General features: G+C 36.7%; 1 protein-coding gene across 1 annotated transcript in view; it reads left to right on the forward strand.

Annotated features, from left to right (window-relative positions):
- The window catches only part of LOC106078782 (G-protein coupled receptor daf-37-like), a 171519-nt gene that overhangs the window by 101063 nt on the left and 57461 nt on the right, over positions 1-12995 (forward strand). Inside the window, exon 2 of the mRNA XM_056033584.1 lies at positions 11392-11563. Coding sequence (XP_055889559.1) covers positions 11548-11563 — 16 coding nt within the window. The 5' untranslated portion in view covers positions 11392-11547. The remainder of the gene's footprint in view (positions 1-11391; positions 11564-12995) is intronic.

A 12995-nucleotide genomic window follows, 5' to 3' on the forward strand; every position in this document is an offset into this window, starting at 1 on the left:
GCGCACGATGTGTCTGTTAGGCTGAACCTAGGGACTAATCTAATTCTAAAGCAAAAGAAACATAATAATTCTAAAATACACACACATAATGTTATTAAAATTATACTAAGCAACCTAGACATTTAAAATATCTACTAACACATAACACATAACTCCTGGTATAGACGTTCCTCCAATAAAAGGTGATTGTGTTCTACACTTGACCCCTCCATGTGTTAATACAGTCTTGGATGTCAACTAGAGACCACACTTTGCTAAGTCATGGGCCATGCCGTTCTGCCGTTCCATGTTCCAATGGAGTTATGGCACTAGGGAGCTCCAGTACTAATTTGCAAATGTAAAAAGCTGAGTCGATGTAATACGTTTAAAAAATATAAAATCGATTCAACTGCAATTCAAAGTGTTTTACGCGTTTTTCAGAGAAAGTTTTTTAGTCGATAAGTGTAACAGTGTAAATAAAAAAAGTAAATTTCCCCTTTCAGACCTTGAGATCTATTGGGCAGATGATGTTAAGGTCATCTATTTCTTAACAGAGCAGGGTGTCATGTGGTCAGCACAACGACCAACCGCCTTTACTTTCCTCAACTAGTCAGGTACTCATTAGAATTGGGTGGACTCAAGGGCACCCTAAATATCCCAAAAAATTAAAAAATCCCAGTCTTCGCTGAGATTCGAACCCTGCAACCAGGCTCGAACCAAGAGTTTATCCACTTGGCCACCACGCCCCAAAAACAAAGTAAATGGTAGACCATTTGTTTGTCTGTTACCTCAGCTCGCGCCATGCACTTTTCTGTTTTGTATAATCCGAGCAGATTTAAACACGATATTAAATATTTGAAACTTTTTGTTTGCTTAAACAACCAAGTACCAATATTTGGGTAAGACCGATCACCAACATTTAGGTAAGACATCAGAACTAATCAACCGATCACACACATTTAGGTAAGACATCAGAACTAATCAATCGATCACCAACAATCGATCGATCCCCAACATTGGGGTAAGACATCAGAACTAATCAATCGATCACCAACAATCGATCGATCCCCAACATTGGGGTAAGACATCAGAACTAATCAATCAATCACCAACATTTGGGTAAGACATCAGAATTAATCGACCGATCACCAACATTTAGGTAAGACATCAGAACTAATCAACCGATCACACACATTTGGGTAAGACATCAGAACTAATCAATCGATCACCAACAATCGATCGATCCCCAACATTGGGGTAAGACATCAGAACTAATCAATCGATCACCAACAATCGATCGATCCCCAACATTGGGGTAAGATATCAGAACTAATCAATCGATCACCAACAATCGATCGATCCCCAACATTGGGGTAAGAAATCAGAACTAATCAATCGATCACCAACAATCGATCGATCCCCAACATTGGGGTCAGACATCAGAACTAATCAATCGATCACCAACAATCGATCGATCCCCAACATTGGGGTAAGACATCAAAACTAATCAATCGATCACCAACAATCGATCGATCCCCAACATTGGGGTAAGACATCAGAACTAATCAATCAATCACCAACAATCGATCGATCCCCAACATTGGGGTAAGACATCAAAACTAATCAATCGATCACAACCAATCGATCGATCCCCAACATTGGGGTAAGACATCGGAACTAATCAATCGATCACCAACAATCGATCGATCCCCAACATTGGGGTAAGACATCAGAACTAATCAACCGATCACCAACATTTGAGTAAGACATCGGAACTAATCAACCGATCACCAACATTTGGGTAAGACATCAGAACTAATCAACCGATCACCAACATTTGGGTAAGACATCAGAACTAATCAATCGATCACCAACAATCGATCGATCCCCAACATTTGGGTAAGACATCAGAACTATTCAACCGATCACCAACATTTGGGTAAGACATCAGAACTAATCAATCGATCACCAACATTTGGGTAAGACATCAGAACTAATCAATCGATCACCAACAATCGATCTATCCCCAACATTGGGCTAAGACATCAGAACTAATCAATCGATCACCAACATTTGGGTAAGACATCAGAACTAATCAATCGATCACCAACATTTGGGTAAGACATCAGAACTAATCAATCGATCACCAACATTTGGGTAAGACATCAGAACTAATCAATCGATCACCAACAATCGATCGATCCCCAACATTGGGGTAATACATCAGAACTAATCAATCGATCACCAAAAATCGATCGATCCCCAAGATTGGGGTAAGACATCAGAACTAATCAATCGATCACCAATATCGATCGATCCCCAACATTGGGGTAAGACATCAGAACTAATTAATCGATCACCAACATTCGATCGATCCACAACATAGGGGTAAGATATCAGAACTAATCAATCGATCACCAACAATCGATCGATCCCCAACATTGGGGTAAGACATCAGAACTAATCAATCGATAACCAAAAATCGATCGATCCCCAACATTGGGGTAATAAATCAAAACTAATCAATCGATCACCAACAATCGATCGATCCCCAACATTGGGGTAAGACATCGGAACTAATCAATCGATCACCAACAATCGATCGATCCCCAACATTGGGGTAAGACATCAGAACTAATCAATCGATAACCAAAAATCGATCGATCCCCAACATTGAGGTAAGAAATCAAAACTAATCAATCGATCACCAACAATCGATCGATCCCCAACATTGGGGTAAGACATCGGAACTAATCAATCGATCACCAACATTCGATCGATCCCCAACATTGGGGTAAGACATCATAACTAATCAATCGATCACCAACAATCGATCGATCCCCAACATTGGGGTAAGACATCAGAACTAATCAACCGATCACCAACATTTGGGTAAGACATCAGAACTAATCAACCGATCACCAACATTTGGGTAAGACATCAGAACAAATCAATCGATCACCAACAATCGATCGATCCCCAACATTGGGGTAAGACATCAGAACTAATCAACCGATCACCAACATTAGGGTAAGACATCAGAACTAATCAATCGATCACCAACAATCGATCGATCCCCAACATTGGGGTAAGACATCAGAACTAATCAATCGATCACCAACAATCGATCGATCCCCAACATTGGGGTAAGACATCAGAACTAATCAATCGATAACCAACAATCGATCGATCCCCAACATTGGGGTAAGACATCAAAACTAATCAATCGATCACCAACACTCGATCGATCCCCAACATTGGGGTAAGACATCGGAACTAATCAATCGATCACCAACAATCGATCGATCCCCAGCGATGGGGTAAGACATCAGAATTAATCAATCGATAACCAACAATCGATCGATCCCCAACATTGGGGTAAGACATCAGAACTAATCAATCGATCCCCAACAATCGATCGATCCCCAACATTGGGGTAAGACATCAGAACTATTCAACCGATCACCAACATTTGGGTAAGACATCAGAACTAATCAATCAATCACCAACATTTTGTAAGACATCAGAACTAATCAACCGATCACCAACATTTGGGTAAGACATCAGAACTAATCAATCGATCACCAACATTTGGGTAAGACATCAGAACTAATCAATCAATCACCAACATTTTGTAAGACATCAGAACTAATCAACCGATCAGCAACATTTGGGTAAGACCATAGACCATGGGCGTAGCCAGGGGGGGGGGTTGGGGTTCAAACCTCCCCCTCCCCGAAATGAAATCCCCCCCCCCTCCTTCGGGGGGGGGGAGTCGGAATTTAATGACTGATTTTTTGCTTTGATTTTGTTTATTTTAGGTGAGTTTTTAATATTAAACCATCACTTGCCCCAGCACAACCAAAGGGGTTTTGAGTTTAAAACCCCCTAACAGGGGGTTCAAGTTTAAAAATCCCTACCATGGGGTCCGAGTTTATAACCCCTACCAGAGGGGTTCGAGTTTAAAAACCCCTACCAGGGGTTTTGAGTATAAAACCCCCTACCAGGGGTTTTGAGTTTTAAACCCTCTACCTGGGGTTTTTGCAGTTAACTCCCCCTCTTCTATAAAACAAAACAAAAAAAAATGCAAACGAAAATCCACTAATTCCAAGAGCACAGTTAAGGAAGATTTTGATTTTAAAACCCCCTCTAAATTTTACGATAAACCCCCTCTTCAATATAAAAAAAAAAGCTAATTACATACTCAAAATGCTATGAGCGTAGCTAAATGGGTTTTGACTCTAGTTCAATACTTAAATTTGCATATAGATCGAATGTATTTTAAAACAGAAATTAATAAGTAGAGTTTCGTACTATACACGTGATGTCTACAGTGGAGGCAGTCGGAAACATCCAATTAGTCGTTGTTCATGGCTTCTGATACTCTTCTAAAAATATTGAAACTTTCCTGAGCGGACCGCTTCGGGGGCTGATATCGAGTTTTATATTTCCATACAAACTGTCTTTGTGACCTTGTTTATATTTGTATTTATAGAAAACATTATATACATTCATTAATTCTCAGGAAAGTCATAGCCAAAAGTTAAAGAATTAACTAAACTCAATAGAGCAGGATCCATGGTTAGTACTTTTACGTTGGCCCTTGACCTTTCACTTACTTTGTATGTAATACTCTAACCCATCTGTTCGTCTTCCTACTAGTGTTAAATTGTTTCAGTACCCTTTGGACGAGCTACATAAGCCTGGTCAAAGCACAGATTAAATTATAGTCCCGCAGTAATGCCTCCTGAATGCAGCGGGACAGTACGAGGCAGGCTTTTAACAGATTAACACCAAATCTTTCCTCCATCTCCACAAACATTAGCGCGCTATCTCTGTCTTCTGCTTCTGTAGCCTTTGTTCACAGAGTTACCGTTCCTCTTCATACTCTATCACTATGATTCACTATTACTAAGCAGAAACAGAGAGTTACTTTTGCTTTGTTTTCCACCAGACATGAAATCGCCAGTTGAGATCGATAATTTTATATGATAGTAAAATACATTAAAATTGAAAAAAAGGATGAGACATTGAGAAATCAATTTTGTTATTATATTATGTACAGTCCACTGAAGATAGTCGATTTGAAATGTAAAATGATTTGAGGCTATACAATCATCAATTATTTCTATGCAGAAGTTTGTAGATTGAGTGTGTGGTGTATTTTTACAGGAGTCCAGGATGTTGTCGTATGTCATTGTATTTATAATTTATGACAACGTATCTGTCTGTGGCTGTCTTGTGAATGTCATATGTGGTTTTCATGTGGCTGATATGTGTCTGTCTTGTAGCTTTCAGGCGACCTTCATACGAACTTCTTATAGCTATTATGTGGCTAGCTGTTTCTGAAATGTGACTTTTATGTGACTGATGTGTGACAATTGAAATGAAGTGTTTATGAGAATGTTTTGGACCAAACGGTTGTTATGTTATGTACAGCTGTTCTGTGCCATGTTGCTGTCTCGTTTTACGCATTTATTAAAACTGTCATTTTGCTGTTATTAGTCACGTGGTCTCTCCAACTTTATAACGATGATTAAAGCCAAAAACCTTCAAGAGCCCAAGAATACGTTTTATACAACAAGCGTAGCATTAGAGACTTCTTCCTATAGTGTTCTTGTAGTTTAGCAACATCTAACTCTGCACAATATCTCACAGATTTATAATATGTTGGGAATAAGTTCATCAAGGCTCTACAAGCATATATCAAGATTGAGCTTTACAGTTTCAGTATTCTTTCTCTTTGCTCTTGTAATGCCTACCAACCATTTCTCAGAGTTTTCCAATTCAATCAGATATCTCCTTTTCATAAACTCAATAACATACAACATGTAGACTCCATATAGCTACACTTTTTAAATTAGACATTTCAGTATAGGGAATCCAAACCAAATACAGCCAGAGTGTACAATTGAATCCAGTACGACGCTATTATATTTACATGAATTATAGAGACACATAAATCATGTGATGCGTCGTTGCAATCAGGTATCTCTTAAACGTTAGACACATTTCGTATACTGCTGAATCAACGTCAGTTCTTACTGCATATCTATCTATATACCTAGCAGTCTTTAGACTTTCATTATTCGTAACTAGCAGACAAATGTTCAACTTTGGCTCCGTAACTTTACCTATGTAAATTGCAGGACGTGGAGGTCCGAATCGAGCCCCCGCTATTTCCCTTGTTCACCCTCACAATCTTTACGCTTTCACCCACTCACTATTATCCTTAGTTTGGACTTTTTACTAAAATCCTTAAATGCGTGATCAACATCTTACATACAAGTTATAAATACCCCCCCCCCCACTATCACTTCAGAGTACTAGTGTATCTCTAAACTTAAACTTACTTATATCTTAATATTGGTATATGAAACTTGTTTAAGATTTGACTGGACGTTATACATAGATAAACACGTTTCTGTTACGTAGCCTGTAACACGTTTATTGGGAAAACGAACTGAATCTATGCTAGCCTAAAGCATAAAGATTGTGTTTCTTGCTATTTTAAAGAGGGAGATCTATTTCGTGGAATAGTATCTTCTATGATTATAACAAATTAAACATTCTTAACTCAATCTAGACTCATTTAGAATGTGAAACTCTAGAGCATGGTGTTACTCGAGAGATCTAATCAAATGTTTTCATTTTTTAAGGATGTTGTATTCAACACGTGAACATGTTGAAACGGTTTTGTCTTTCAGTTAGCTTCAACATTCAACCGTATTTTCAACGTGAGTGCGTTGAGAGGAAATCCGAACTGATTACAACATCTTTACTTTGTGTTCTGCTCAACGGATTCTTCTAGTCCTTATTTTTTTGTTTTGTCTCTCTTGGGCTAATCGATGGGATACAGTCGTCTTCCACTGGGTGTAAACAATGTCCTCACAAAATCAAACAGGTTTAGTTGTGTATGCTTGTCTAAGGAACAAGTCAAATCAGACACAGTGATCAAATATGCCATATAAAGACTAGAAGGTGCCACAAATAGAAGCTTTTTTTTAAAGTTCACATTTAGTTCATCCTTTGTAAATCTATCATATATATATATATATAAAGTTTATATCAACTCACTCTGTCTGGTAAAAGTTTGTACACGTTATTTCTCTCACACCTATTCTCACCTATTGTTAGATCAAGCTGAAATTTTGCACAATTATTTCTTTTCACTGACAAAACAAGAATCAATTAAAACCAATAATCAATTAGTTCATTAACTATTGGTAATTTATTTTTTTTGCTTGGTATCTTGAACGAAGGAAAGAAATATGTACCTGACTGAAGTGGTGGTATAAGTTGAATTAGGTCGCCACTTTGAAGTTTTAAGCTAACAATTGATAACTATAAAATCTTCTATTTTCATAAGCGATTCTCTGGATTAGTGGTTAGTGCATTGGCTTGAGGAGGCTGGGGAGGATTTAGCCTTCAAGTTCGATTTCTGGTCGTTCAATAAAAAAAATGCATTTTAAAAGCGATCACCCAGATGCACCCTTCCTTACCTCTGTCCAACTGGTCCAGACAAGTGATAGGATCCTAGCGCATTGAGAGACAGCTAAAGGTATGGGACCAGACAAGTGATAGGATCCTAGCGCATTGAGAGACAGCTAAAGGTATGGGACCAGACAAGTTATAGGATCCTAGCGCATTGAGAGACAGCTAAAGGTATGGGACCAGACAAGTGATAGGATCATAGCGCAGTTAGTCACACCGAACACTGTTTCTACGACTCAATGCACAACGGGCAGAAATTTCGTGGGCCAGATGAACCTGCGTTTAGGGGCCGAATACGGTCCACCGGCATCAGTCTTCTAATGTGTCCTACAAGCGGAAAGACATAATTTGCAAACATACGCCTTAAAGAGGTCTCTAGACGCCCATAACCTTTTTTTTTCTCCCTAAGCGACTGCTTGCTTTTCAGTTTAGAAAAAGATCTGTCTTTCAAAGTGTCAAACACTTTGATCTTTTCTCTTTTTTTTTTTACTGTGAATTCTGTCACAAATTTGACAACAGCGATCCCCACTACCCACACCCCATAGTTCTGAACAAGAATGAAGAGGTTGATTGCTTAGAGAGTTCCGCTGTTTCCCAGAAGACAATCTTAAATATAGGTTTTCATAAGCTGGCGTCCAGAGTAACGGGATATGTGTCCAAATGAAAGGTTCCGGGAATTTCCCAAGACAACATTTTTGTTTCGGCTCGACTTCTGTCTTTGTTTCGGCCTTCAGAAAAGCTTTGACAAAATGTCAGTGAAATTATTATGGATACTGAATTAGTTTAGATAATCACAACTATCCTAGGGATCGTGAGATATGTTCGTTGGAGTGGAAGATCTGGTCCACTTGTATCACTCAGATAATATTATAGTACTAGGCTTTTGTGTACTCTGTAGTCTTCAGACAGAAAGCGACCACCAAGGTCTAGTAGACTAACAGAGGTCTAGTAGACTCTCAACAAATTAGTTAGAGACTTTTGGTTTTAAAAAAGATTCTATGCTTTTTGTAATTTTGAAACACCTGTTTAACAGTAAGAAGTCGTTTTTGTTCTGCTCTCGTCACAAGGGACGTGACGTTCTAATTGTCTAAGTGTAGGTCGTTTATTGCATGGACCGAATGGGACAACAAATACCTACATTCAACAAAGATAACAATGATAATAAAATCAGCTAAAGCATATTGAATGATGAAGGTTTGAATATATTTTAATAAAGGTTGTTCGCTTTAGTTCATTTCCATGAATGTATTTGTCTGTCAAGATTTTTAAAAAGGACTCTTAATTTTTCTTTGCACAAAAACATCAGGATGGATCACAGCAATCTTTATATTTGAACGTTTTTCTCTCTTATTATCAATAAGTTTCAAGAACTCTTCCATTTAGTTCCAAATATGAACTAAAACCGTACGTCACTTCATAAATAATGTAACTTTTAAAATTGAAAGGAACAGAGACAGGCTATGGGTTTGTTGTACTCATTTGACAACCACAACTGAAATGACCGGGTCACTACATATCCACATACCATGGTCAATGATACAAAACTGACTGTCCACTGCTGTTTAATACAAATGATACATAATGACGTTTTATGAAAGATAAATAACAAACATTTGTCTTAACAGATCTAGATACCCTAACTTAGTTACATAATTTGATATATTTAATCAGTTTGAAATAATTACTATCGAACGGAATTAATAAAGCCTACTATATAAACCGCAAAGTTCATTTAATGTAGTGAGTGTCAAACTAAATAATAAAACCATGGTTTTCGATTCCAGTGCCACTATAACAATGCTCTTTCCTAAGAATTTGATAGGCCTATTGTCAATGCTCCTTACACATAAAAAAAGAAGCCTGGGGCAAGTCCATCCATTGTCTAGGACTCCAGATCTATAACTATATATAAAAAGACAAAAAAAATCTATTTTTATGTAAGATTTCACTGTTTTAGGGTGAAGACCAGCTTCTAGTGACTTAGTCTGGTTTCCAGATCTCTTGACATGACCTGCCAATTGTTGACTATTGGACACCACCAGGTCGTACTGTGTTTCTGTCATTCAGTCTGGCATATCTTCACGACATTGGTTGGGCTGCTTGTCAGATGGAATTTGCTCCACAGTTCAAAGTTGTTGATAAATAAGTCAGTCAAATGTAATGGATAAATTAAATTTGAATTACCGGGTATTTGTTATACATGACTGTACTCAAGACTAGCCTAGGACATAATAAACATTCCTGTCATTATTTTGTACACATTAAACTAATTGACCTTCACTTCGTGTCTTCTGCTACATATCAATTTGACTCTAACTACACAAATAATAACAAGGTCACAAAGACAGTTTGTGTGGAAACACAAACTCAAAATCGGCACCCAAGCAGGTAAAAAGGCAGGTTTCAATATTATCAGAAAGAATATCACAATTAAAATCTACCAGAAGTGGTCCTCCCAGGCATGTAGAAAGGCAGGTTTCAATATTTTCAGAAAGAATATCGGAATAAAATTCTATCAAATGCAAATGACAGAAGAATGGAGAAAGAAGGTTGACAGATCTTGTGTGGTGCCTCAACGGTCCAGCAGACCAAGGGATAGGTGAAAGTGAATGTGATTGTGAAGCTGGCCTAACTGATGTCATATAAAGAGTATCTAATTGATCTATTTTTTTTTTGTAAAGGATCAATCTCTTATTCAAAACCTCAAGAAAAAAATATTGATAAAAAAAAAATAAAAAAATCCTTTACTCACGCGATAATATGAAAAACTACTTATTAATTGTTTTTAATAAATATTTTTTTTACAATTGTATTGCTAAGTTATGTAAGTTCTGTCATACTACTTAATTTACAAAAAATGTTTACTTTAAAAAAAAAAAGACATTCCACACAAAGATGATGGAGGATCTTTCTCTTCCGGGGGCCTCTAAAAAATGAAATAATTGCCAGAGACATTAAATTAAAAAAAATAATTGGAAGCCAATGAACTGATTTTGTTTGGTAAAGCTATTGCGTATGTGAAACATTTATTGTTTTATAGATCTCTACTAATTTTGTTTTAATGAAAGATAATAAATTAAATAAATTTGGTTTTCAAAAATTTAGATATGTAGATAGATTTTAATACTCGGGCTAGCTACCCTGAATCAACGTAGCGTTCATGTGGGAACGGTTGTATCAGGAATCAATGAGGTTAAAAGAGTAACAAAACAAGACTCCCCGTATGGGGTGCCTAAGAAAGTGTAAGAGTTAGTGCGTTGCACGTGTCAGGGTTGCGAAGTGAGCCACTTCAACCATATTAACAATATACACGCCGCTCCTAAAGTGACGGTTTTTAAAAATAGCTAGTCCTGCACGGTTATCGTGGTATAGAGAAGGAAAATGGTGGATGTCCCCTGTGTACTCGGCCTTCGGCCACGTCTCTAGTCCCGTGTGTCAGGAGTTTCCGAGACACTGGAAATAATGGTGCAATACATAGACACCTACAGAACTTCAGTCACACCGGCAGAGGGAGTTCCTGTTCGTTTTGCTGGCCTAGAGTTTCAAGAGATTTCGGCAAATTCTTCCTCTCAAATGGTCTCCTTACAGTAAGCGTCACTCATGTCGTATAGGTCGTATCAGTTTAGTTGCTTGTATTCATCAATGACGAAAACAATATAAATAGCTAGCTATTTGGTGAATCCGGTGTAAAATTAAGGCAGTTTTGAAAATCTTTTTTTTTTTTTTTTAAAGTTATATGATAATTTTGTGCAAAATTAAATTTTCTAAGCTATTCCGTTTGTAGCTAAATTTTGTTTTGTTTGAGACATTGAAGTGACAGTTTAGTGTATCGTGAATATCCCCAAGTGTAATTCCATTACGTAACAAGATGTTATTATAATTGTCTTTCCTATAGTATCGTATTCTTCTCATACACAGACTCAATGAGTGACCTATGAGTTGTTCCAGTTCGACATGACCTGCTGATAAATCGACAGAAGTTAATCATTTCCTTTGTGATATTTGTGATGCTGTATGGATTAAATCCTTCTTGTCAATCTGGAGGGACTTGAAGAGAATACGACTTTGGCGTATATGTCCAACACCACAGGTGAGTCCTGTCCAGGCTTTTATAGGTAAGGAGAAATAGAATAATAGAAAACATCGTGCCGTAGAGATTTTGATTGACTTTCAAGTCAAACGTCTGAGAATTAAAATATAAAATCTATTTGAAAGTCATATGATAATTCTTCTTAAGACTCAGCCCAAGTCGAGATCAAACTTTCTATTTTAATGTATCAACTGTGTTCACCTAAGTAGCCCAACTTTCTAAACTATCAGTTGCTCTCAGATGTCCGATATAATTGAAAGGTAACTAGATTCCTGGATAGCAGTTCCTATGATGTTGTCATTACATTGTCCAGCTACAATGGCCTTTGATGGTAGTGTTTCAACCCAAAATAAAGGGGAGTAATCAAAGTTTTCTTCGCCACGTATAAACTCCTCAAATCTAATGTGCTGAGGAGAAAGGCGTGAGTGTGCCTGACACAGCTACACACATTCATTCTAGGATTGACATGTTCGGTAACTCTCGATTGAATATGTGATGAGATTATCAAAGTTGCAGGAAATACTGGATTGTTTTATTTGTAATGACGAGACTAACAATGTATGGTTCATTCAGATTGTCATTTATATAACAATGCAATACATAGTTCAGAAGTTTATTTCTTTAAATTACTTTTTTTTTCAAATAAAAAATAACCTATTGTAGTTTTATTCACTTTTAATCAGTCAAAACTTACAAATCTAACCATCTCGTATTGAACATTACATATCATGGGAAGTGTAAAATAAGCTTAAATAAGGGAAATGCACATTTACAGACGTATATCTAAATACTGTAAGATTAATTTCCTTTTTATATGAAACTAGATTGAGTAGTAACCATTAAGTAATATATTAATTGCTAATTTTTTTCACCAATTTTTTTATTCAGGTTTTGTTAGGGACAATTAATAATTCTACAAAGTTTCACTTTGTTTCGAAACTAACGTGCACACCATTTTCACCAGACAGACAGACGGAGAGTTAACAAAACCTTTGTAATAAATGAATATTTGAATCTGTACAGAACAGTCAGTAGAATATTTTCCCGCTTTGCTTATCTTCTTGTCAATACCTTTTTTTTTTTTACATTTATTTCTGCGACATTCTTCAAACTGAACCTAACAGCTCTTATTCTATCATCTAGGTGCTCAAACTTTTCTTTGCTTTTTGCCTTTTGTTAAAAACCTTTTTATACATAAACATCTTGATTATGATTTTATTGCAATCGGACCACCACGTTTCACCAAATTATTTCAATTTTTGTATATTAAAGTTTTTCTGTTTTTGTTTTTTGTTTTTTGTTAATAAATATAAATAAAATTTAACATAAAAACTGTGTTGAAGTCATGGTCTTACACGAAACGTTAAATATTTTTATTAAATTATTAAATTTTTTTTTTTTTTTTGCTCTAAGCTTTTAAAAAAGTATACGT

The sequence above is a fragment of the Biomphalaria glabrata genome, chromosome 1, assembly GCF_947242115.1.
Source record: "Biomphalaria glabrata chromosome 1, xgBioGlab47.1, whole genome shotgun sequence".
Lineage (NCBI taxonomy): Eukaryota > Metazoa > Mollusca > Gastropoda > Planorbidae > Biomphalaria > Biomphalaria glabrata.